General features: G+C 39.5%; 1 protein-coding gene across 3 annotated transcripts in view; it reads right to left on the reverse strand.

Annotated features, from left to right (window-relative positions):
* Positions 1 to 27112, reverse strand: part of rock1 (Rho-associated, coiled-coil containing protein kinase 1) — a 216025-nt gene that overhangs the window by 19701 nt on the left and 169212 nt on the right. For all 3 annotated transcript variants that reach the window (XR_013816703.1, XM_079819469.1, XM_079819468.1), the window contains exons 17-27: positions 18948 to 19054; positions 17274 to 17424; positions 11375 to 11535; positions 11099 to 11283; positions 8235 to 8304; positions 6022 to 6125; positions 5750 to 5915; positions 5510 to 5603; positions 5346 to 5434; positions 4314 to 4505; positions 3888 to 4053 (exon numbers count right to left, since the gene is read on the reverse strand). Coding sequence is in view for 2 of the 3 variants with exons in the window: in XM_079819469.1 (XP_079675595.1) it covers positions 3888 to 4053; positions 4314 to 4505; positions 5346 to 5434; positions 5510 to 5603; positions 5750 to 5915; positions 6022 to 6125; positions 8235 to 8304; positions 11099 to 11283; positions 11375 to 11535; positions 17274 to 17424; positions 18948 to 19054 (1485 nt within the window). In the remaining variant the exon portion in view is untranslated. The remainder of the gene's footprint in view (positions 1 to 3887; positions 4054 to 4313; positions 4506 to 5345; positions 5435 to 5509; positions 5604 to 5749; positions 5916 to 6021; positions 6126 to 8234; positions 8305 to 11098; positions 11284 to 11374; positions 11536 to 17273; positions 17425 to 18947; positions 19055 to 27112) is intronic.

A 27112-nucleotide genomic window follows, 5' to 3' on the forward strand; every position in this document is an offset into this window, starting at 1 on the left:
GTCAATGTTATTTTCTTAGTTTCATAAGAGTTACAACATATAACATTTTACCAGTGGCTTTCATTTTTATTTTGCATTATAGCATATAATTCTGTACAGTGATGGAACAATATGAATGACTTTTTCTTTCAGAGAATCAAAAGGTAGTTCTGGATGAGAAAATATGTTTGGGATTAAGCGCGTTCACACTTGTATTTTGATTCTCTTGTTCCGGACCAAAAAGGAAAATTATACTTTTAGTCCTGGTTCGCTTGGTGTTCACGCTGTCATTTTAAGACTGAATCTAAAGATACAATAAAAACTGCTTTTATGACAAATATTTTGCAACAAAACTTACCGAACATCCAAAACAATGCTGTTGGACTAAAAGCGATAGTTCCATGTGCGTGCATATGTTTTTTTTTTTCAGCTGAGAACTTGTGAAGTTTATAAAAACTGTTAAGGAGTCAAAACAGCGGCAGGAATCCCTCTGCTGCGCGGTGACGCGATTTCAACACCTGTACTGAACTGTGATGGGCAACACTGCAACAAAGAAATCCAGGTATGCTTGAGCATTCTGTCCTTTTTAGAGTTGCATCTCATGACATCACGTCCTGTTTTTGGCTTGCTTAGATGTTTTTGGTCTGCGTGCATTCATATTTCAGTCAAACAGCATCAGTTTGTTCACATCTTTACGGTGTATCAGCTGGCGCAGAGCGAGCGTTTTCAATTCATTCTTACAGAAGTTGAGCTTCACGCTCACACGATGCATTGTGGAATTGACAGCGGAACGGAGAAAGCGCTGAGAGCGGCAGAGAGTGTCAAAAGATTGGGCAGTTCTCGACTAAAATATGTATTTAAAAACATGCAAGTTGTGTCTGAGGTTATGCTGGATTTAGTGTGTAAATCATATTGTTTACACATTGGAAGCTTTACAGTTATGTTAAATTTTGCGGTTTGGATGCTTTCATTGTGATTATGGCCACAGCCATATCACCCTGTAGCCCAAGCTAAGCAGGGTTGATCCAGGTTAGTACCTAGATGGGAGACCTCCTGGCAAAACTAGGTTGCCGCTGGAAGAAGTGTTAGTGAGGGGGGCACTCACCCTGTGGTCTGTGTGGATCCTAATGCCCCAGTACAGTGATTGGGACACTATACTGTAACAAGCACCATCCTTCGGATGAGAAGATAAACCGAGGTCTGACTCTCTTACCCCTTTTCCACCAAAGCAGAGCCAGAGCTAGATCGGAGCCAGAGCCTAGTTTCAAATCGGTTCTTTGTGTTTCCACACACAAAGCCCCAGCTCTGTGCCAGGAAAAGTGGTTCTTAAGTAGCACCAAAACATTGCTGGGCTAGAACAGGGCTAGAAGTAAGAACCGATTACGTCAGGCGCTGGGGGCGGGGTCCACAAGACAAACACAAACTTTAGATCCACCATTTTTGAAATAGCAGCTAATGGAGCTAACAGCTGCTGCTCGTTTGTAATCTCCGTCTATACAAATTACGGCGAACTACATGAATGCGTTGGATTCGCTGTGTTTTGATGCCGATGTAGGATCGTAAAGCCATGTGAATGAATAGTAACGCAACGTTTGCATTGTTGATGGAAGGCTTGTTCGCAGCGGTGCTGTGCAGAGACCGATCGCCGTATGATAACCAGTCCAGCGAGAGCATATGACTCCTTATGCTTTTGATTCACTCATGCGTTTTTTTTATATCATACGTGGATCGGTCTGCGCAGTGCCGATGCATCTCGAACAAGCCTGGTGTGTTTGTGTTTCCCGCTGCCCAGGGTTGCCAGGTTTTCACAACAAACCCTCCCAATTGCTACTCAAAACAAGCCCAATCGCGTTCCAGGGGGGGATTCCCCAGTAAAAATCACATTTGGGGGTAAAATATGTTTTTTGGCACTAAAATTCGCATTCCCGGGGCTAAATATCACAATTGGGGTCGCTTCATCCCGCGGACATGAAAAAATAGCCCGCGGCAAAACCACATACTTGGCAACATTGCCGCTGCCTCGCTAGCGTTGCTGAGAGAGATGAGACGTATACAGTGACGTAAGACATGGCTCTGTTGTGGCTCTCAGCAGGTGGAAAAGCAAACGGTTCTTAGAAGGCTCCTCAGTCTAACCAACTATGAACTGGGACTAGCTCTGGCTCTGAATTAGCTCTAGCACTGCCTTGGTGGAAAAGGGGTATGTGGTCATTAAAAACCATATATCAACCATGGCCTCCTAATAATCATCTACTGAACTGGCTCTATCACTGTCTCTCATCTCCACCTATAGCTGGTGTGTGGTGAAAGCACTGGCGCCGGTGTACTTTGGCTGCAGTCACATAATCCAGGTGGATGCTGCACACTGGTAGTGGTTGAGGAGAGATCCCTTATATGATTGTAAAGCACTTTGTGTGTACAGTAGTACATGGGAAATGTGCTATATAAATACCTCACTCATTCATTCACTATACTGGCTGGGTTTACAAAAGTTTTTTATATTGATAGCATATATTTACTCAGGGCATTCAGGGACAAAGCTTGTCTCTTTCCAACTGTAATCACTTGTATCTGTGATGATTATACTGCCCGTGTGTTGAAAAAACAGATTAAACACACCCGGTACGTACACACCCCAAAGCAGAGGCATTTTAGCGTTGTCAGTGACACTGAGCGGAGTTCTGCCGCTGTAGTGGACATTCACCGTTAGGGTGTGTTCACACATTGCATGTTTGGCTGGATTAAAACGAACCCTAGTGTGGTTGCTCTGTTAGTGCGGTTCATTTGAATAAGTGTGAACGCTGCTACCCGAACCCTGGTGTGCACCAAACAAGCGGAGCGAGACCGCTGAAAAATGGGTCTCGGCCCGCTTCCAAAAAAACTCTGGTGAGGTTCGACTGAAATATGAATGCAACACGATGACGCCACAAGATACAACTCTAAAGAGGATAGAATGCTCAAGCATACCTGTTTTTTCTCATCATAGTCGTGATGTTGCCCATCACAGATCAGTACAGGCATCAGAACCATATCTCCTCGCAGCAGATCTTCGTTTGTGTGAGTGACAGAGGGATTCCTGTCGCCTTCACACATCTTCAGGAGTTCTTAGCTGGTCAAAATACCATCATATGTAGCTACGCACATACAACGAGCGCATTTAGCAGAGAACACAGCATTGTTTTGGATGTTCAGTATGTTCCATTGAAAAATGTAGATCATAAAAGCCGCTTTTTAATTTTGTATCTTAAATATGCCAACACTAAATTAATTAGAACTAAATGTATCATTTTCTTTTCTGATCCGGACCAAAAGAACCAAGAGAACTATAAGTTTGACCACACCCTTAGTCACACCAAACCTGATGCGAACAGGCCTGTATGGTGGCATTATGATAACAAAGGCCAGTTTGCTTGCAATTCTTGTGTTGCATTTTGACAGTGTTGCATGCTGATTAGATAAACCAGCTAAAATACAAATAATGAGCATTGGGAAAATTGCTGAAATAAAATTAAAGCTTCGAATTTTTTGCATTTCTTCTGCTCTGCATGTTTGTTGTAATAAAACCATTTTAAATCCATTTCCAGCACACTTTTAAATATGGATGACTAGCTAAGGCAAGGCAAGGCAAGGCAAGTTTATTTGTATAGCACATTTCACACACAGTGGCAATTCAAAGTGCTTTACACAGAAATGAAATTAAAATATTCGTAAGTGAATTAAAACAGTTATAATAGGAATTAAAATAAATAAAAAATAAAGATGAAATCCCCTATCTGGGGTTTCCAATGTGGGCTTTACAATCACTACAAATGCTAACCAATAATGATTCAGACTAAACGAACTAGCATGTTCCTTAAATTACGCGACATTTATATAACAGAAGTATTCATACTTTGTGACCGTTCCCTTACCAGCAAAGTTACTGTCCATCTCGTCCGTCTGCAGGCTGGTGACGCTGGAGTTGTCCACGCGGAGCTGCAAGTCATTCAGTTTCTCTCTAAGTTGCTCAATGTCACTTTCCTTGCTGTCTAGTTGCATCTGCAGCTCATTGCGATACGTGCACTCCTCTGCCAATTGCTGCAAATACAGAAAACATCATTAACTAGGACAAAATAACAACTAATACTACTGCAACGCTTGGCTCATGAATATTGTTGTCATGCATGCTGATGTGGCTCCTGGAGTGTCAGTCAAGAAACTCAATACATTTTCATGAGGCAAGCCTTCACCACAGCAGGACTAGAACAGTCTTGTTGAAATAAATTTTTCGAATCATCAGATTCCACTGATACAGTCTTCAGTATTGTCACTGTGAAAACTAATAAACATTAACGTGCCGCTTGCATCTCGTTGAGCTCCTTCTGATACTTGATGGCCATGTGGTTGAACTTCTCCTTCTCCTGGTTCAGCTCCAGCTGCAGTTTGCGATTCTCCTTCTCTTTCTTCCGTAGGTCAGTGGTGCTGCCTCTCTTCTTCTGGTCCAACTTCATGTCCTTACGGTTCATAATCTCTGCCAGCTTATTCACCGCCTGCAGTGACCAGATGGTAGAATGACAAAAAGTTTGAGCAAAGAGCAAAAGAGTCTTTTCCTTTCACACGTTTTGGTCATATAAAACACGTCTGGTTGAAAACTAAAGCCGCGTTTCCACCGAAATTACCTGAAACAATTTGTACCAGAAACTTTAGAGTTAAGAAATTGTGCACGCACAGAAACATTCATGAGCATAGAAACTTTTTCAACCTCTGTCCCATTTTAAAATAAAACTGCTGAAAGCTACATTATATTTCACAGTAATGACAAAACTAACAAGCTTCACTATTATACAAACAGACACACACACGCACACTCCCAGTCTTTCTCTCGTTAATTTCTTCAAATAAATGAAATGTTACTGCACTACTAACAAAGGAAAATTACCGTTATTTTGCGGTCTATATCCATTCAGTCAGATTTTGCGCTGCAAACATCTATGACAGCTTTTAACTTATCCATGATGGCAAGTAATCACGGACACCCAACGTAAATTATAAAATAATTTTAGTAACACGAAGGTCAACCATGTCGCATAGTAAAGACATCACCAACAGAATCATTTAGGGTGGGGATTAATGTAAACACACATACCAGTTGTATCTAAAGTGAATGTAAACCGATGAAGAAAAAAAAAAGATCAGATCTGTGCATTATTAAGACTTGCAGTGTAAACACAGCCATAGACTATGTTTGTATTTGATTCTCCAACAACTTCCCTAGTTCTCATATTTTTTTCACTTTCACACATTCAAGTCTATGGTGATGGTGACATTGGCTTTTTCTATTTTACTTATATAAACATACATTATATAAAGTTGCTGTATGGTGGTCATACCTGAGTCTTCAGAGTTTTTTCTATATTAAGGGCCTTCTCGTAAGTCGCCTTTACTGAGTTTGCCACCTCTTCCTTCTCTGCTGCAAACTCTACAGGAAGACATTAGAAAAATTACGATATTGTGTAAAATTAAACTGTATGTAACTAATTGGAATTAAGATTACCTTCTTCTTGAGCTTGGAGCCTCTCGTTCAAGTCTGTCTTCTCCTTACTGAGGAGCTCCACGTCTTTGGTAAGGGTCTTGTTGGATTCCTCAAGCTAAACGAAAATGCATTATACTCTTAGTTAAAAGCCACTGATAGAACCACTAAGTTGACAATGACAGACTAAAACTGCAGGTGGCTTGTACAGAATACATAAATGAAATGGTCAGATTCAGAGAAGGATGCCTGTGCTGCACAGACCTGTGTGATGGTCGAGTCTTTCTCTGTGATCTCCTGTTTGTAACGCGACACAGCCTTCTTGTTCTCCTGAGAGAGTTCAAAATACTGCTCTTCCTGTAGCGCACGGGCCAACTGCTCTGACTCGGCCTTCGTCATGGTGAGGTCCAACTGAGCAGAGAGTGACTCCCTACAAAAAAGATTTATGGAGGAGCAGACACTCTTCAGTTTCTGTAATATTTTTCCAAAAAGCAGCACTTTTGCAAAAGCTACTAATTCATGAAGAGGACTTTTACTTCTCTGAGTACATGTCCTGGACTTTTTTGTGAGCCTCTTGAGTTTGTCGATTCCTCTCCTCTATCTCCTCCTTTAGTTCCTTCACCTGAGTTTTATAGAGTGTCTGAAAAAAAGAAAAAATAGCTTGAGAATATATAAACAATACTGATTTCCTCTCATGATATGACTACACAAAAGAACATAACACCCTAACACGGTCATTAAGCTGAGCCTTATACCATGGCATTGTCGATTATTTGTTGATTGATGTTTTAAAAATGAATATTACAGTTCCATTTCCATATATTGGCCAAACTCCATCAATTCCTTCCTGGGTTTTGTAACATGGCTAGGGCTGTTAAATCAAAAGTGTAAAACAAAACAGTCCTAAACAAAAGATTGGTTTAAGGGCAAAAAGAAAATATAAATGTAGTATACTAGACATACACATCTGGTAAATGCGGTAAAAGCAGAATAAACAGTAAGTGAACCTCTGTGTGTTAGGTGTTTTTAATTAAGGATGTGAGATTGGAAGTGACTATCAAATTTATTTAAGACCGGGACACACAAAGCCAATGTCGGCCCACTTTTGAGCATCGGTCGGCTTAGTTTTTTGGTGTGTTCGGTACCAACAGTCATCTTTCATCGCCACTAGTTCTTTGGCGTCGGCTTGGTGTGTGTCTCAGGTTTTAGGTTGCTTTCACACTGGCAGTTTAGTTCGAAATGGGGCATAGTTTGCCTGAAAAATTGGTAATGTGAAAGCTGTCATACGAACCTGTGCACACTGATGTACCGAACCCGAGACTACCTGAAGGAGGTGGTCTGAGTTCGGTTGCACTTGAACTGTGCTGCGATTTGCATAAATGTGAAAGCAACACAGACTTGGGTGCACACATGTTCAGGAAGAAAAGTAAACTGCGCATGCGTTTTAGCTGATGACCATGTACTGTATTTAGTTCAATAAAACGCATGTAATGGATGATAGTTGATTATTTACCTGGATACGAACCAGAGTGAGCTTGCAGTGTATTAGCGTATAGCAAGTGCAATCAGGGCGGCAAATGAATGACAATCCACTGTCTCCTCGAAAGAGTCCATTTGCAAGCAGCAGAAAGCCGCATTCATGCGACACACATAAGTGTCGTTTATTCAGCTGCGCATAATAGCACCAAATGAATAAAAAACACAATACATTTACCACTGTCTGTTTTCTATTATGCGCCGTGCACGTTTGTGATGACAAGACGAACGCAGCACACTAGGGTTCGATAGAATCAAGTTAAGTGTGAAACCAGACCAACGCTGCAGGGTCGCCGGGAACAATCGCGCTCAGACCGCAGCAAACGTGCTCAGTGTGAAAGCCCCCTTAGTCTGGGTTCCATCAATGTATTTTCATGTTCATTTTGTGATATTACATAAAAAACACAAAAAAATGCTTGCTTGGGGTGGATTTTTTTTAAACACAAGCTACGATGGAAACGAATGAATAAATTATTTACGGCACATCAAAAAATGTCATGTGACTTTGCCTAAACAAGTCACATGAATAATTTGCCCAGAGAAGAAAATATTTGCAAATAGCATCTCAAATATCAATGTTGTAATTTTTAAATGCTGAAGCCAAAAGATCTGCTACAATGACCTCCCAGAATTGCCAGGCACGCTATCGTTCTCAAACAGAAGGCATCTGCCTCTGACTGCTTGTGAACTGTGTGGTTTGTCTGCTTGCACTAAGCTGCCAGTAATTATTACATTGAAAAAAGAAGCCACAGTAGCTTCTCCTGCATCTACAATTTCCATTTACATTGATATACTGCAGCATTTCTTTCTCTCAAACATACTAATGGAAATGCAGCTTTCTTTGCAAACTGTTTTTTTTTCAAGATTCCACTTTTCACATAAATTAAATTTGTAACTTGGATGGAAACCTGGCAACTATGAACCATGCCTTGATCCCAACAAGTTTGATAGGACTTTAGAAGATGCTTTATACTTGGAAATGTTACAAAAGCATAGCTAAAGTTGAGAGTTATGTTTACATTCTCTTTTTTCTACTGTGATGCTACAATATCAGGATTAGGATGTGACGCAAGATTGGCCTATGACACAATACTGTAGGTAAATACTGTAGCCAGCATGTTATGGATGATGATCACATCATATACAAAAGGGGTTTTCACCTCATTAAGAAAAAGGAATAATTGATGCATGTTGAGCAGTCTGTGATACTCACTGAGAAATACTGCTCAGCCTCCAGCTGGTCCTGAAGTTCCCTCATCTGACCCTCATTTCCTCTGTACTGCCTGAGGAATCAATCAGAGTCACTTCAGCCTCACAAAATCCACACACAAATAAAAAAATTAATGGTGTTATCTCACAATTCTGACTTTCTCAGAATTGCAAAATATAAACTCTCAATTGCAAGTTATAATCAGAATATATATCAGAATCAGTTATAATCAGAAAAGGTGCAATTATCTTTTACATTCTTTTTATTCCGTGGCTGAAACAAGCGTCCATAGGAACCTGTATAATATAAATTAGTTTGAATTTAATATGATTTTATGCAGACTTTAAAGTACGGAACATGACAGCTATGCATTCTGTGGAAATGCCTGAGTGTTCGAAAGAGCGGAAGGGGAAAGATTAAATGGCAGTGGATATGGTCATACTGAGGGCAATCCTTAATCCACCCGTGTAAATACTGGCAGCCAATAGTTTTGGCCAGGTCTGAAAATAATCTGCAATTATAGCCTTTTCTACTATAAAATCCTTCCAAATATTCAGTAATGTAACAGGTGTTTGGAGTAAGGCTCAGAGCCAAAGGAATGACATTATATGGACAGAACAATTAGAGTCCAACATGACCAATATAAATTCTTGTACTAAAGAAATACAGTAATAAATAAGTTAAAAGGATTAGGGTTGTGCCGATGGACGATATCATCGTCCATCGTGATGGCAGACCGACATCACGATGGAGCGCGACCATCGTGATGCCACGCCCCCGTTGCGAGTGCGACACACACTAATCTCTTCTATAGTATTAGTTAAACTAAAAACTTAGCAGGAATTACTCTGTAAATTAAATTGAGAATGTAACTAATGCATATAGCCTATGCTATTTTAAATACTGTAGTCTATGCCAGATATATGCATAGCCTACATTTTGAAATCATTTGAGGCTGAAACATCCATATGCATGCGTGTTTATTTTAGCACTTCCGTCAGTGAAACAACACAGCCTATAAAACATTTAAACGATTTTCAGTAAATAATCGTTACCTCAAGAATATAAGAAAATTAAATATTAGTTAGAAAAATATTTTATTCATACTATTTCCCTGCAAAGATGCGTCATATAGGCCTACCGCTCTGCGCTTTGAGAGGAATGTGGGACACGAGCTGGATAGACACCTTCTCGAATATCTTCAAGTTTTCTCCTGATGTTGCAAGGCAACACTTGTTGTAAAAGTTCTGAAGAGCGGATTTTATCTTCCACAAGGGCAAGACATTTAGGCAATGTTTGATTATTCACTGCCAGAGAAAACGAAACTAAAATCACCGCGGCGTGTGTGTGAAATGCGCTATTCAAATAGACCGCTATTCTTGACGCGCCTAACCAAGTTTAATAACAAGAACAAACTGTGTTAAATACAATTTGAAGTAAAAAGGTATTCGTCCTTCAGTGTTTTTTATACTTTACCGCAGTAAAGGATGTGAATAGTTAATAGACTTAATTATAAGCAAACGAAAGGAAGAAACGATTATAATCCCCTGCGAAAATGGCGACGTGAGTGAAGATTTAGGAAAAGAAACGAGATGTCCATGTCCATTGGGATAAAATGGACTGGGCCTATTGTTAAAATTCACGGAAAATCGAGTGACCAGATCCAGATTGCAAAGCAGAATGAAAAAGTGCTATCTGACCATTATTTCCTTTCTAGGCTAAAAGCTTTGTGCTTCACTCCTGTGGTAGCTAATATTCACGTGCAAGTTGCAACAGCATTCACATACAAAACACTGGGTTAGTAAAATAACGAAATTATTTTTTAAGAGTAGAAAATAGTATTTATGTAAAGAGATATAATTTTTTTTTAAAAAGAGCTCAACTCTTAGTGGAAGGAACCTATTTTTTTCCCCTCACGTGCAACCTATAGCGGATGATTCATTATTTGGGTTAGTAAAAATAACGAAATTATAGTTTTAAGTAGAAAATAGTATTTATGTAAATAGATATAGTATATTATCTACCTATTTACATAATTACCCCCCCCCCCCCCCCCCAAAACGACGATATCATCGACCATCACGATGTTTTACTGTAAACATCGTCAACTGCCAATTTAGGGGACATCGCCCAACCCTAAAAAGGATGTTCACCCAAAAATGAAAATTGTCATCATTTACACACCTTCATGTCGTTCAAAGCAATAAGACTTTGGTTAATCTTCGAAACAAACTAAGATATTTTTAAAGAAGCCTGAGAGGTTTCTGTCCCGTCATTTAAAGTCCAGGTAATCAAAACTTAGACCCCAAAAGATTCATGAAGTCACAATAAAAAGAACCCATATGAATCGATCAGTTTAAGTCTTGTGAAGAGATATTATTGCTTTATAATAATAATAATAATTTAGGCTTTTATTTATATAATTTGGAACCTGTTTAGAAACTAGCTAATTAGTGACTATTAGTGGCTAACATGAGTTTTGTCTCTCTTATTAACTCTTCCACCACCTTTCTGATAATTTTTTGAAAGTTTCGTTAAAAAAGCAACATTGACAAAAAAAATATTTTCTTCGCTTTTTACTCAAAGACTACATCTGGATCGGATTCAGAACGATGATCAAAACACAGACGGAGTAGATTTCATCAACACCCCCAAAGCTTCACAGTCCTATCGCTCGTTTCTGCTTCTTTTTCACATGCGTTTTGATCAGGAGATTCAGTACTCTTTCAGAAGATTCGTAATAACGTATAACAGTGAAAACATGGAAAGCCGGAAAATTCAGTCAATGGTGGGGAACGAGTTAAAGCAGGGAGATATGTACATATAATCACGACAATTTGATAACAGGAGAGTGCAAAGGAACATACTTGGTGAGCTGTGCCAACTGGAACTCGACGGAGCGTTTGTTCTCGAGGGCTGCGTTGATCTCCTGTTTGAGTTGCTTCTCTGATCCTTTCAGGCGTTCGGCCTCCATCGTCCAGCTTTTCAGCTCGTTTTGGGCCAGCACACGCTTCCCAGACTCCTGCTCCAAATGCACCCGCAGCTCCTTCAACTGGTAGGGTCGAGGAAAAATGCTGAATTCATAACACCTTTAACAGTTTCTAATCTTGTCAAGCCAAGCTTTTTGGTGGCTTTACACCTACCTCGTCCTCCAGCCTCTCCTTCTGCTTCATCAGCTGCTCCATCTTCTGTACAGACTGTTTGAGGTCAAACTCCAGCATGGAGCACTGCTTCTCCACCTCCACCACCCTGCTCTCTGCTCGCATCCGCAGCGTGGTCTCTTCCGACACCTTCTGCTCCACCGCTGGACAGAGAAAGAGTGAAGACCATGGACAAGATTAGTCCATCAATATACAGGTGCTGGTCATATAATTAAAATATCATCAAAAAGTTTATTTATTTCACTAATTCCATTAAAAATGTTTAACTTGTATATTATATTCATTCATTACACACAGACTGATATATTTCAAATGTTTATTTCTTTTAATTTTGATGTTTATAACTGAAAACTAAGGAAAATCCCAAAATCAGTATCTCAGAAAATTAGAATATTACTTAAGACCAATACAAAGAAAGGATTTTTAGAAATCTTGGCCAACTGAAAAGTATGAACATGAAAAGTATGAGCATGTACAGCACTCAATACTTAGTTGGGGCCCAGGTTGCTCTGATAGTGGCCTTCAGCTCTTCTGCATTGTTGGGTCTGGCATATCGCATCTCCCTTTTCACAAATTAGGTCAGGCGAGTTTGCTGCCCAATTAAGAACAGGGATACCATGGTCCTTAAACCAGGTACTGGTTGCTTTGGCACTGTGTGCAGGTGTCAAGTCCTGTTGGAAAATGAAATCTGCATCTCCATAAAGTTGGTCAGCAGCAGGAAGCATGAAGTGCTCTAAAACTTCCTGGTATACGGCTGCGTTGACCTTGGACCTCAGAAAACACAGTGGACCAACACCAGCAGATGACATGACAACCCCAAACCATCACTGACTGTGGAAACTTTACACTGGACCTCAAGCAACGTGGATTGTGTGCCTCTCCTCTCTTCTTCCAGACTCTGGGACCCTGATTTCCAGAGGAAATGCAAAATTGACTTTCATCAGAGAACATAACTTTAGACCACTCAGCAGCAGTCCAGTCCTTTTTGTCTTTAGCCCAGGCGAGACGCTTCTGATGCTGTCTGTTGTTCAAGAGTGGCTTGACACAAGGAATGCAACAGCTGAAACCCATGTCTTCCATATGTCTGTGCGTAGTGGTTCTTGAAGCACTGACTCCAGCTGCAGTCCACTCTTTGTGAATCTCCCCCACATTTTTGAATCGGTTTTGTTTCACAATCCTCCCCAGGGTGCAGTTATCCCTATTGCTTGAACGCTTTTTTCTACCACATCTTTTCCTTCCCTTCGCCTCTCTATTAATGTGCTTGGACAGCCAGCCTCTTTTGCAATGACCTTTTGTGTCTTGCCCTCCTTGTGCAAGGTGTCAATGGTCGTCTTTTGGACAACTGTCAAGTCAGCAGTCTTCCCCATGATTGTGTAGCCTACAGAACTAGACTGAGAGACCATTTAAAGGCTGTTGCAGGTGTTTCGAGTTAATTAGCTGATTAGAGTGTGGCACCAGGTGTCTTCAATATTGAACCTTTTCACAATATTCTAATTTTCTGAGATACTGAATCTGGGATTTTCCTTAGATGTCAGTTATAATCATCAAAATTAAAAGAAATAAACATTTGAAATATATCAGTCAGTGTTTAACCCCTAGGAGTCTGAGCTGTTTTGAGGCCCTTTAGAAGTTGACATGCTCTGACATTTGTGCATTTTTCAGTTGCTTATAAACATATTAATGGCAAAAGTGTAGTTACACTGTATTCAGCACAAACTGGGCTACCATAATATGTGAGCAACATGTATGTACATGCTTGTATTTTTGAGAGAATAATGTTTATGCATAATTTTTGAAAAAAAACTAAAAAAATTGTTTTAAAATTAAGGCTTCAAAACACACAATAGATATATGTTCACAAGCCCTTTGATTATTTGGTGTTTTTGTTTAGAGTTTTTGCTTTACACTGATGTGAGAATCATTGAGCCTACTCATTCACATAAAACAATATATTAATTTACATTTTGTAAAACACTTTTTCTTTACTCAGGCCTCATGCGAGTAGGCGTGAACGAACAATGAATAATAATGTGATCACTCCTGAGAAACAAAGACCTGCATAATAATGAGCTGCATAATGAATGAGCTTTAGGTAGGCCTAATAGATTTTAGGTTTACTAGATAAGTACAGTAACAGTAAAAAAAATATAGTTTTTTGGGGGGGAAATCTAAATGTTTTTTACTTAATGTTTTTACTTAAAGCAAGCTAAATTATCTGCCAAAAAAGAAAAAAGATTTCAATCAGAAATGTTTTTGAAAGAAGAGCTAAAAAAAACAGTAATATTTTGACAATTGGTAATTATGAATGTTATAAGTAAAATATTTGGGATTTAAAACAACATAATGCAATGCAATTATGATTTCAAATAGTATCTGGTGACTTTAGGTTGATTGGGACACTTTTTCCCAGTCATTTCAAATGGCAAATATTTTCTGAATCATTTGTAAACGATCAAATACATAAAATACTCAAATATCATTTCGAGCTTCAGTCAGAAACACTTGAAATGCATGAGCCAGCGCTAAGGCTATTGTCTGCTATATTGGTATCAAATATACTAAAATATGTATTATACCAGTCTGTTATATTATATCAAATATATTAAAAACATTGATTAAAATTAAGATACAATTTATACAAAACGAAATTCAGTTTAAAGAAAGCAATTAATTTTCTAAAAAACAACAACAACAACATAGGGTATAATATTTAAACATCAATATGAAGCAAAATTCGTTTTAAAAACATTGATTAATATTAAGATACAGTTTAAACAAAAAGAAATTCAGTTTAAAGAAAGCAATTAACTTTTTTTTTTAAAAACCAACAACAACAACAACATAGGGTATAATATTTAAACATCAGTATGAAGCAAAATTCGTTTTAAAAACATTGATTAAAATTAAGATACAATTTATCCAAAACGAAATTCACTGTAAAAAAGGCAATTAATACTCAAATATAATTTCCATCTTAAGTTAATTTATGAGACGCGTGCAATGTCGCGCTAAGGCTATTGTCTGTTATATTGACTTCTTATAAAATAAGAAGCAACTATATTAAAAACATTGATTAAAATTAAGATACAATTTATACAAATGAAAACAGGCCAAATAAATCTTGTCTAAACAGTCTTGTGTCATGTTGCATCAGGATTTATAATTAAACAGTCTTTTGGCGTTTAATATTCACAGATGCTAACTGAGCCTTTTAAACTTACCCTACCTTACAGAATCAGCTTTCCATGAGGAGAATTATTCCAGGATTATTACTCAAAGCGATGTATCTGAACCATAGCTTCACTAGTTGTGTTGCATGAGTTGATGTGTGTGTGGGCGTCGACGCATGGATCGCCTGTATTTGAATCTGAATGTCCGCATTAGAGATAATGAGTCAGTAATGAGTTGACTGATATCTCCCACTTTTCACACAGATTACATAAACACAGAATATTTGTTTTCGTTTTGATTTACAGTGTTTAAAACCTGACATTTCAACGTTTCTTTAGACATACGTCTCATGTTTGTCTGTCAAGTATTCACTAAGCTAGAGGTCATTTTCTGAAGAGAATCAGATTAGACATCATTGAGCGAGAGGCTGAAGATCGCAAATCATATTTGTTTCCCTTATTTTGTAAAAAGCACAACAATTTGTTTTTATTGTGACTGTACACAAAAAAAAAAGAAACTTAACAGAATATAATGATGTATAACACTTGCATGAATGATAAAAAAAAACGACAGAGTTATTTGAGTCTCTTTGGCACTGATAAGAAAAAAAGAGAGCCGATCGCGCCGGCGCGGCCGCCAACTCGAGGGGGTTAATGAATTAATATAATATACAAGTTTCACTTTTTGAATGGAATTAGTGCAATAAATCAACTTTTTGATGATATTCTAATTATATGACCAGCACCTGTATTTCTAAATCAACTGCATCAGTCAACAAGAACTTCTGTTTGGCTAATTAAGCATTTTGGGGCCATTTATGTTGACTTCCTATTATGTTATATTTGTTGGCATAAATATTGTTCTCTAATCATCTTGATATTGGATGCAATGTTAATGTACTCTTTCAATGAAGAGGTATGACTAACTTGGAATTTTTTGTTGTTGTTGCCTGTTAAAAGATGGCTATCTGCAATGGCAATGTGTGTTTGGGGTGCAGTAAATGACCTTCTTTAACCATATCGTGCACTTTGTACACCTTTGGAATATAATAAACCCAAGAGGAAAGATTTATTGAGACTGTGTGCATTGAAGAATCAATTAGCCAGCAGCATGAAGCGACTTAAAACGTATTTTGAGTATTGCTTCTGCTTCTGGCAACAAAGTGGCAGAAGCAAGACTTTATTTGGATGGTGCTGAGAATTTTCTGTCAACATTCTGCAAATATGCAGTTATGTAATTTAAAGGTGCTCTAAACAATGTCACAAAAACAAGCTGGTGCAGGCTGCACCACGAAGCACAACAAACAGTGCTCAAGCCAATAGCCGACAAGAATGATTTCCACCCCCAAATCATTTTTGTCAGCCATTGGCTGGAGCACTGTTTGTTGTGCTTCGTGGTGCAGCCTGCACCAGCTTGTTTTTGTTGCAGTTTGTGGAGCTTAGGCGGACAACAGAGACCGCGTTTTTTTACAGTGTGTTCAGGGGACAGGCAGCTAGCGGATAGCGAGGAGATGTTAGCTGTATGTGACAAAAAAAATGTTGGCCTAAAAAACACGACATCGCTTAGAGCACATTTAAACAAGGCATTTTGACAGGTCCATGCCCAGGGCACAGCCGTGTCATAACCTGACAACCAGGGATTGCCATTTTTCACCAGCCACTGTGGCTAGTGGTTTTCCAAAGTTACAAGCCACTTAGCATTTCAAAGGCCACAATTTTGACATTGATACCATAGGGAAAATATAGATATTTTTAATATTATCTTAACAATTTGGCAGCAGGAATATTAGGCTGCGGTCACTTTAAGACCTGACACACGGATCCATTATACTGTTACACATGCGTTTTCTTTATCAAATGTTTACGTGAATACTTGCCAAGGCCGTCATTTTTACATTATGTTGTGTGTATTTGACTGTTTAAACGCAATAAGTAGCGAAAACGAACTCAATTTAGAATTGAGAGGTGGCTTTATATGCGAGCACTTTGGGTGTGAACACAAAATCTGCAGAAATGAGTCAAATTATGCGCAATACACACAATCCCACGCCGAAATTCAAGCCTCGTAACAGCAACAATATTCATCAGGAGCAAAAGGAATGAGTGAGTGTGAGGAGGAGGGTTTGTGTATAACTCGCTGTCGGAGAGATGAGAGAGAAAGAAAGAGCATCTGGTATCGTCTATCTAGTTTGTGGAAAATGAGTATTGGAATAATTTCAGATATTTCAGTAACGTTATATATCGAAAAATGTATATTTTTGACACTACATTGCACTTAGATTATTATTTCAGATGCCTTTTTAAAAGACTACAATTTAAAAATTTATTATATATAAAATTCAACCTGGCAAAGTGGCTAGAACGAGTTACTCTGTTAAAAGCCACTGCTGAAATACACCCGCATTTTAATGTAAAGCCTGCCCTTTAAATATGTTTTCAGCATCAAAAAAATTTCATATAGTCTAATTATACCACAGGGAGTACTTACTCTGAACTCAAGTTGATTCTATCATAATGTCTTTTAGGATTTTATTATGCTATTAAGAGAAAAAAAAAAGACAGATCCTTTTTAAGGAGGATGAATTCTACTCTACCATGTGTGCAAGTGTGACATCTTAGAGGTGGTGTCTGGGCATGCATCTAAACAAGACGGCGTGCAGTGTCTGGACAAGCAGTAAGATAGCCGTGGCGCGTCTTGCACACACACATACCATGCATAGCAGCTGACTTGGCCTCCTCGATAGACTCGTATTTGTCTGTGAGCTGAGCCTTTGTGATGCGGTGCTCGGTCAATTCCTGGTCTAGCCGCTGCTGCAGAGTCTTCAGCTTGTAGTTTAGGTCAATTTCCGAACTGTTCTTCTCCTAAAGACGCAGAGAATATGTAACACCAGTAACACAAAACAGTTACTTCACACAGCCAACACAAAGTGAACACATAGGCAGCTTTGTACCAGTGGGTCTAAAATAAAAAGTATGTGGGTGGATTTTTCATTAAGTAAACACTTTCTGTTATCTTTGAGTGAGACTATGGCATGAGACTATATATTTAAAACAGTTTAGGCCTTTAAATCTCAGTACAATGCCTTGGATTTGTAAGTGTAACTGTAAACTAGAGCTGCACGATTCTGCTATGTCTATTACCGTGGCTGTTTCACTTCACAAGCATCAGCGGAGAGCGAGCAGCGCATATTTTTTTGCTGCCCATGTTAATGAATGAGAGAGCCGGCCACCACCCTTCTGATATGAACGCTCTCATTCATTGATAGGGGCAGCGAAAACAATCGCTGCTGCTGATCCGGAGAGAGAGCAGCTGCCATGTAAATGTACAGATGCAGCTTCAGTCTTTTAAACCACACATTTCGTTATTTATGTGTTACAAACATTTAAAAAGCAGGGGACAAATGTGTACTGGGATAAAAGTTTGTAGTTTGGGTATAAATATTGATATCTAGCGATCAAAATAGAGCAAATCACCTTTTTGAAGTGTTTTGACACTTGCATGTATCAATACAAGTCATCACTTATTACACCAGGAGGTGGCGACAAGAGACTGATTAAAAAAGTGGTTGTCATTGAATCATTCATTCAAGAGATTCATGATTCATCCAATAATGAAAGTCTTGATGAATGAGACATGACTGGTTATTGAAACAGAGACTTTTTAATGGTGAGACAGTCTAGAAAGAAAACAAAGTGAGACATTTTAAATCCTGACGGTGCTGCGTAGGTTTCCATCCTAAGAGCATCCATTTCCATTCTGATAGGTCCTTTACATACAATCTGCTAGCAATCACATTGTTTACTACATGGTACAATCTGATTGACCTCTGCTGTATTGCAGGCAACAAGCTTGCTTGATGCGTCAAATCTTATTTTTTTGTGATTATATACAGCATACTGACATAAATCAGTACATCTCAAAGTGGGGTTTGTCTGAAGTAACCAGGTGGTCCTTGGAAAACGCTTGTATTGTGAACAAAAATCTCGCCAAATACCATGAGAAGTGATATATAGCCAAATCATCTTAAATGCCAGAAAGTCTTTTCCCACCCTGTTACCAAAATAGTGCTGATTGACCTACAAACCATGCCAAGAGAATGGTTAAACACAAAATTAAGTCTAATTAATTTTAATTAAGACCATACATTTTTTTTGTTACATTACATTTACTTTCATACACTGTCAGAAACAAATGTACATTTAGGCATACAAGAGTATGACACTTGTCACTGGAGCAGTAACCTTGTTACAATGACAATTTTGTTCCTTTTCTACCCTTACAACTGATAATGCAATGTATGGTAATGTACATTGGGGCAAAATAGTCCATAATAGACTGCATTTTATATTTGTATTACTTTTAAAATAATATAAAAATAACAAACCTTCTCAAGAAAGTTACATCTGTCTTGGACTTGTTTCCTCTCCAGCTCCACTTTAGACAGACTCTGCTTCAAGTTCTTGTTGTCCTCCTGTAGACCTGTGATACGAGCTTCAAAGAGATAAAGAACAGACTTAGATCTCACTGGTTTTGCACACCAAAAAAAAAAAAATCTTATTAATAAACTATTCAGACCTAGGGCTGGGTATTGTTCAAAATCTTTCGATCCGGTGCCAATTTCGATACCTCAGTTTCGATACCGGTTCCTAACGATACTTTTTTCGATACAATAAGTTTTAAAATCCATTTCAACATCAACAAAAATACATTAAACACAAAACTTTTATTTTTCACCTTAATTAAAAAAATTCTGGTAACACCTCACATTATTAATAAAACTGGTTGTGCTTTTTGTAAGGGTTCTCCGATCAGGATTTTTGGAGCAGATCACCGATCGTCGATCAGAGGAAGCAGTATCTGCCGTTACAATTACCGATACCGATCTATTTGAAGCATTCTTTTTATCATGTAGAATTATTGATAGGGAATTTTACAGACATTCATTTAGGGCCTGAATTTTATTTCTGACAATGGGGGAACCCCCCCCTTAGTTGACTTGTTATATAAATGTATATAATTATCTCACCTAAATATTTTTATCATGCAGATCGCGTAAACTGGAAGAACTGGAGAACTGAAGCTGAAGAATAAAATCTGATTGATGCGTCTGTGAGAGAACCGCGCCAATAACATGAAAGCTGATTGGCTGCAATATAAGATGCATGCTGGTCTCATTTGTAGTTGTAATACAGCGAACTATAGTAGGACTAGCAAAAGAAAGAACTACAACAGCCCGGAATAAACACACACACACACAAAAGCGCTGAAAGCATTTCAATGAGCATTAGAGGTAGCGTTACATGGACGTAGGATAATTTAAGACCTGTTTAAAACGATTTAAGACATAGAACTCAATACATCAGAGAATTTAAGGTCTTTTTAAGGCCTAAAATTTAGATTTTGAAATTTAAGACATTTTAAGACTTTTTAAGACCCCGCGGTAACCCTAACAGGGGCCTCCATAATTCTTACATGAAAGAAGTTCATGGAACAAACAGGACTCTTCGTAGAGCTGGCCACCAGGCCAAACTGAGCAATCAGGTGAGAAGGGCCTTGTTATGATCTATTTTGTTTTGTGTGGGTTGTTTTTCTTTTGTACATGTGTGCAGGGATTGGCTGATGTGCAAGGAGTCTGATTGGTGGATCAACCGGCTCTCCGCTTTAAAAGGGCGGCGCTAATGGAAGACGAGGAGCTCATTCTGGCGTTGACCAGGTGGCGTGCAGAGCTCCGGATGCCTCCTCCCGTCGGCAGATCCCAAAGCGTTTCGTTTTGATCATGAGTGTTTGTTTAAGCTGATTTATTTATGTTCACATTTGAGTTTTGGAGCGTAGGGGTGTCCTGCCATTTATTTTTATAATGTTAGCATTTGTTTATTAGTTGGGAGTTAGGGATGTTTCTTTGTAACTTTTGTTTTACTTCCTGATTAGGTAATTTATATATGTTTTATTTATAAGATTGTTTTGTTTGTTATGGCCTTGGGGCACCCTGAAGTCATTGCTCCGTAATTTACTTATTTTTTCTAAAATAAATTTATATCTTTTATGGAATTTAGTGTTAGTGTTTTTGGTGATCTGTCGGCTGGGGCTGGTTTTCCTATTTTTACCATCTTAAATTTGCACGTCGACCTCGTCGTTATACGGCGGGTCGTAACAAATGGGGGCTCGTCATATCGTAACGAACTCGGACACGTTATGGTAACAAGTTCGTCGTGAGGTATGTATCCGTTTTTTCTCGTTTTTCTGGTGCAAACGTTTTGTTGGCAGTTTTTGTCTTGAGTATCGGGGAAAGGGGTATAGAATAATGGAATTTAGCATTGAGGCGTTTCGACAAAAGCCTTCGTATGAAGCATTAGAGTTGTGTCGTAAAGCGGATTTGTACTTAATTGCTGATGATTATGAAATTTCTGTAGTAAAATCAGCTCGTAAGAGAGAAGTGCGGGACGTGATACAAGCTGCGTTGATTCAACAGGGTATTCTAACAGCAGTTCAATATCCTGGAAGTGAGAGTAGGAATATGGATGAAAGCGCAAGTGATGAAGAACAGGGTCCGAGCAGTGATCCGGTGCTTCGTTCACTTAGTGGGGTAGGTACAGAAGATTTAAAACTTGCTATCCAATTGAAACAACTTTATTTGGAAATTAAACATCAAGAACATACTACCCAACTTTTGCGCTTTAGACAATGTGAGTTGGAAAGAGAGGCTGGTCACCCGCTCGGTGACTCTAAACCACCTGCTGTTGTTCGAGCTAGTCGGAGTTTTTACATCATGCTTCTGATTCGTCGTTGCCTACGCCGTCTGTAACTTCTCCGGATTTTCACATTAGTAGACACATCAACCTCGTTCCACCGTTTCGGGAGACCGAGGTTGATTCATATTTCGGTACGTTTGAACGCGTGGCTGCTGCTTTGAGGTGGCCAAAAGAGGTCTGGCCTCTTTTGTTACAATGTCGTTTAACCAGCAAGGCTCAGGAAGTTTGTTCCTCTTTGTCTGCTAACGACAGTTTAGATTATGAAAAAGTAAAAACCGCTATGTTGAGAGCCTACGAGCTTGTCCCCGAGGCTTATCGCCAAAAATTCGATAAAATTGTGGTGTACTTGAATGAGCAAAAAGTTTTGACTCTTGCTGAGGCCGCTGTGTGTGCTGACGAATTTGTATTAACACACAAAAATGTGTTCGTGGCATCTGCTCGTCGAGAACGAGAAACATCACAGTTTGTAAGTTCTGAGAGAACTTCAAAATCGTCTCAACTCTTGAAACCATCAGTGCAAGCTGATGATCGTGAATGTTTCTATGGTCACGAAGCTGGTCATTTAATTGCAGCGTGTCCCGTTTTTAAAAAGAAAAATACGATCAAACAGAAAAAAGGGGTCGGTTTTGTACAAACTGTTCCTCAACCGTTGGAGGCAGAAATTGATGCGCATTTTGAACCTTTCATTGGCCATGGAATGGTTTCTTTAAGTGATTCGGAAAGTGACCAATTGCCTGCTACTATGTTGCATGATCCGGGACAGAGCAGTCTTTTATTTTGAAAAGCACGTTGCCATTTTCAGAGAAAACGTATTGTGGTTCTGATGTGTTGGTGCAGGGAATTGTGATGCGAATGGAAAAGGTTCCATTGCATCAAATATATATTCGATCTGAGTGGGTAACTGGTTTCGTAAAAGTGGCCGTTCGTTCTCAATTGCCTATAAATGGCGTAACTTTGATAATTGGAAATGACTTGGCAGGTGGAAAAGTTTTCCCTCTCCCTGAAGTCATTGAGAATCCATTTGATGAAACCTCTATTGGGTGTAAGCATAATGCGGTAGATTTGTCAGTGTTTCCTGCCTGTGTGATTACTCTCGCGCAATCACAAAGATTTTCGAAAGTAGTTGATCTTTCTGACAGTTTCCTCGTTGATGAAACATTACAGCCTGACGTGTCCGTTAAACCTCACCTAACCGAAATGTCAGAGTCTAAGCCGCTGTCCACTAGCAGCGGTGCTGAACTTGGTTCCGCTGATTTGTTACTTTCTGTAGATCGTACGTTGTTGGCTGCCGAACAGAAACAAGACCAGTCGTTCGAACTCTGTCGAGATTCTGCTGCAAATGCAAAAATTGAGAATAAGCCAATTGGTTATTATTTCGAGGATGATGTATTAATGCGGAAATGGACCCCTTCAGTGTCGGATAACTCAGGTTGGGACACAGTGTACCAAATAGTCGTTCCTAACTGTTTTCGAGAACAGGTGTTAAGTGTGGCGCATGATAATGTGGCTGGCCATTTAGGCGTGGCTAAAACGCTTTATCGAATTTTGCGTCATTTCTTTTGGCCTAGGATTAAGTCAGATGTTACAAAATATTGTAGATCATGCTATGCTTGCCAAATGGTTGGGAAGCCTAACCAGGCTATCTCTCCAGCACCTCTTAAGCCGATTCCTGCTCTCGGAGAGCCATTTGAGCGCATAATATTAGATTGTGTTGGGCCTCTACCGAAGACAAAAGCAGGTCATACTTATTTGCTTACAATTATGTGTACAACAACTCGTTATCCCGAGGCAATACCACTTCGGTCTTTAAGGGCCAAATCCATTGTGAAAGCTATAACTGTTTTCTTTTCTACCCTTGGACTCCCGAGAATCGTTCAGACGGACCAGGGAACAAATTTTATGTCCCGGCTGTTTAATCAAATCTCGTCTCAGTTGCATGTCAAACACATCGTTTCCAGCGCTTACCATCCTGAGTCTCAGGGAGCGCTTGAACGATTCCATCAAACTCTGAAAACTATGTTACGCACTTATTGTGTTGATTCGGAAAAAGAGTGGGACGAAGGGTTGCCGTTGTTCTCAGTACGTGAATCTGTTCAGGAATCTTTGGGGTTTAGCCCCGCAGAGCTGGTTTTTGGGCATACAGTGTGTGGCCCACTTAAATTGCTCAAGGATAATTGGTTGTCCGAAACAAAGCCATCCTGCCATCTTCTAGATTACGTGAGCTCGTTTCGAGAGTGTCTGCATAAAGCTCGAGATCTGGCTCAGTCAGCTTTGTTAAACGCCCAAACAAAGATGAAGGAGCGTTTTGATAAAAAGGCAGTCGCTCGTTGTTTTGTGAAGGGAGACAAAGTTCTTGTTTTGTTACCCCTACTGGGTTCTTCGTTGCAAGCAAAATTTGCTGGACCTTATGTTGTGGAGCGAAAGCTCAGTGATACTGACTATATTATTGGTACCCACGATCGACAGAGAAAAACCTGCGTGTGCCACATTAATATGTTGAAGCGTTATGTTGTTCGTGGCGAACAAATAGAGTTACAGAGTGCTATTCCAGTTGCTTCTTTTTCTGTGGTACCTCCTCTTTGTGGGTATTTCTCACTTATGTCATTTAACTGAGAGTCAGCGAGCTGACATCATGAATTTGATCCAGTCTTTTCTAGGACTGTTTTCGGACGTGCCTACTCAGACAAATGTCATTCAGCATGATATTGAAGTGAATGATCATCCACCCATTAAGCAACATGCGTACCGAGTCAATCCAGTGAAACGCAAAATTATTGAGTCTGAAGTGAAATACTTACTGGAAAATGAGTTCGCTGTCCCGAGCACAAGTGCTTGGAGCTCGCCCTGTCTACTGGTTCCGAAACCTGACGGTACCCATCGATTTTGTACGGATTACCGTAAAGTAAATGCGATTACAAAACCTGATTCATTTCCTTTACCGTTAATGGAAGATTGTGTGGATAATGTGGGATCGGCTCAGTTTCGTTACAAAGCTTGATCTCTTAAAGGGGTATTGGCAAGTTCCCTTAACTGAACGTGCAGCCGAAATCTCTGCTTTTGTCACTCCAGACAGTTTCCTGAATTATACTGTGATGGCGTTCGGGCTTCGGAACGCACCAGCGACTTTCCAGCGGTTGATGAAAACCATACTGGCTGACGTTAAGAACTGTAAAGCTTACTTGGATGATATCGTGGTTTATTCCACTAGCTGGAAAGAACATCTAGAGACCTTAGTTACGGTTTTTAGACGCTTGCTTAATGCTTCCCTCACGTTGAATTTGGCGAAATGTGAATTTGCAAAGGCAACCGTCATGTATTTGGGAAAGTGGGTTGGACAAGGACAAGTGCGTCCTGCAGTCCAGAAAGTGCAAGCAATTGTTGGTTTTCCTGTGCCTCAAACCAAATGTGATCTTCGCCGTTTTCTAGGAATGGCAGGTTATTATAGAGCATTTTGTCGAAATTTCTCTGACGTGGCTCTACCATTAACTAACTTGCTTCGTGCCTCGCAAAAATTCCTATGGTCTGAAGAGTGTCAACATGCTTTTGAAGCGATACAAGTTTGTTGTGCAGTTCCCCAGTTTTATCTGCACCGGATTATTCACGTCCTTTCAAGCTCGACGTTGACGCGAGTGCTACCGGAGCCGGAGCAGTTCTCTTGCAGGATGATGTTCACGGAGTTGAGCATCCTGTAGCCTACTTCTCGAAAAAGTTTTTGCCATATCAGTTACACTACAGTACTATTGAAAAAGAGGCACTTGCTTTGTTACTGGCACTACAGCATTTTGAAGTCTATGTGGGTTCAAGTTCTATTCCTGTGCTCGTCTTTACTGACCACAATCCACTAGTATTTCTGTCTAGAATGTGCAACGCAAATCAACGAATCATGCGGTGGTCTTTGGTCATTCAAGATTTCAATCTTGAGATCCGTTACAAAAAGGGCAAGGACAATGTCTTGGCAGATGCCTTGTCTCGTTCTTTTAGTTTAGTTTGAAAATCACTTATTAATGATTTTTCTTTTTGTGTGTGGGGGTGTTATGATCTATTTTGTTTTGTGTGGGTTGTTTTTCTTTTGTACATGTGTGCAGGGATTGGCTGATGTGCAAGGAGTCTGATTGGTGGATCAACCTGCTCTCCGCTTTAAAAGGGCGGCGCTAATGGAAGACGAGGAGCTCATTCTGGCGTTGACCAGGTGGCGTGCAGAGCTCCGGATGCCTCCTCCCGTCGGCAGATCCCAAAGCGTTTCGTTTTGATCATGAGTGTTTTTTTAAGCTGATTTATTTATGTTCACATTTGAGTTTTGGAGCGTAGGGGTGTCCTGCCATTTATTTTTATAATGTTAGCATTTGTTTATTAGTTGGGAGTTAGGGAAGTTTCTTTGTAACTTTTGTTTTACTTCCTGATTAGGTAATTTATATATGTTTTATTTATAAAATTGTTTTGTTTGTTATGTTGGCCTTGGGGCACCCTGAAGTCATTGCTCCGTAATTTACTCATACTTTTTTCTAAAATAAATTTATATCTTTTATGGAATTTAGTGTTTGTGTTTTTGGTGATCTGTCGGCTGGGGCTGGTTTTCCTATTTTTACCATCTTAAATTTGCACGTCGACCTCGTCGTTATACGGCGGGTCGTAACAGGCCTCCATAAGAGATAACCAAGAATCTGATGGTCAGTCTGAACTCCAGAGATCATGTGTGGAGAAACAACCATCACTGCAACACTACACTGATCTGGGCTTCACGGCAGAGTGGCCAGATGGAAGCCTCTCCTAAATACTAAATACATGACACATGAAAGCCTGCTTGAAATATGCAACAAAAAAAAAAACAAAAAAAAAAGGACTCTCAGACTGTGAGAAACAAGATTCTCTGGTCTGATGAACCTAAATTCCACGCTTCATGTCTGAAAGGAAACATATATATATATACACACACACATATATATATATATATACATATATATATACACACATATATATATATGTGTATATACATGTGTATATGAACTTTGGAACCACCAGGACTCTTCCTAAAGCTGACCGCCCAGCTGAGCATTCGGGGGAGAAGGGTCTTAGTCAGGGAGAAGACCAAGAACCCGAAGGTCACTCTGACAGAGCTCCAGCGTTTCTCTGTGGAGAGAGAAGAACCTTCCAGAAGAACAACCATCTCTGCAGCACTCCACCAATCAGGCCTGTATGGTAGATTGGCCAGACGGAAGCAACTCCTCAGTAAAAACACAGCACATGACAGTCCACCTGGAGTTTGCCAAAAGGCACCTGAAGGACTCTCAGCCCATGAGAAACTAAATTCTCTGGTCGGATGAAACAAAAATTGAACTCTTTGGCCTGAATAGCAAGTGTCATGTCTGGAGTAAACCAGGCACCACTCATCATCTGGCCAATACCATCCCTTGATGAAAACCTGCTCTGGACTTCAGACTGGGGTGAAGGTTCATCTTGCAACAGGACAACGACCCTAAGTACACAGCCAAGATAACAAAAGAGTGGCTACGGAACAACTCTGTGAATGTCCTTGAGTGGCCCAGCCAGAGCTTAGACTTGAACCTGATCTGAAAATGGCTGTTCACTGACACTCCCCATCCAACCTGATGAGCTTGAGAGGTCCTGCATAGAAAAATGGGATAAACTGCCCAAAAATAGGTGTGCCAAGCTTGTAGCATCATACTCTAAAAGACTTGAGGCTATAACTGGTGCCGAAGGTGCTTCAAATAAGTATTGAGCAAAAAGGCCGTGAATACTTATGTACATGTGAATTTATTTATTAATTTTTTTTAATCAATTT

Source organism: Gobio gobio (genome assembly GCF_949357685.1).
Source record: "Gobio gobio genome assembly, chromosome: 6".
NCBI lineage: Eukaryota > Metazoa > Chordata > Actinopteri > Cypriniformes > Gobionidae > Gobio > Gobio gobio.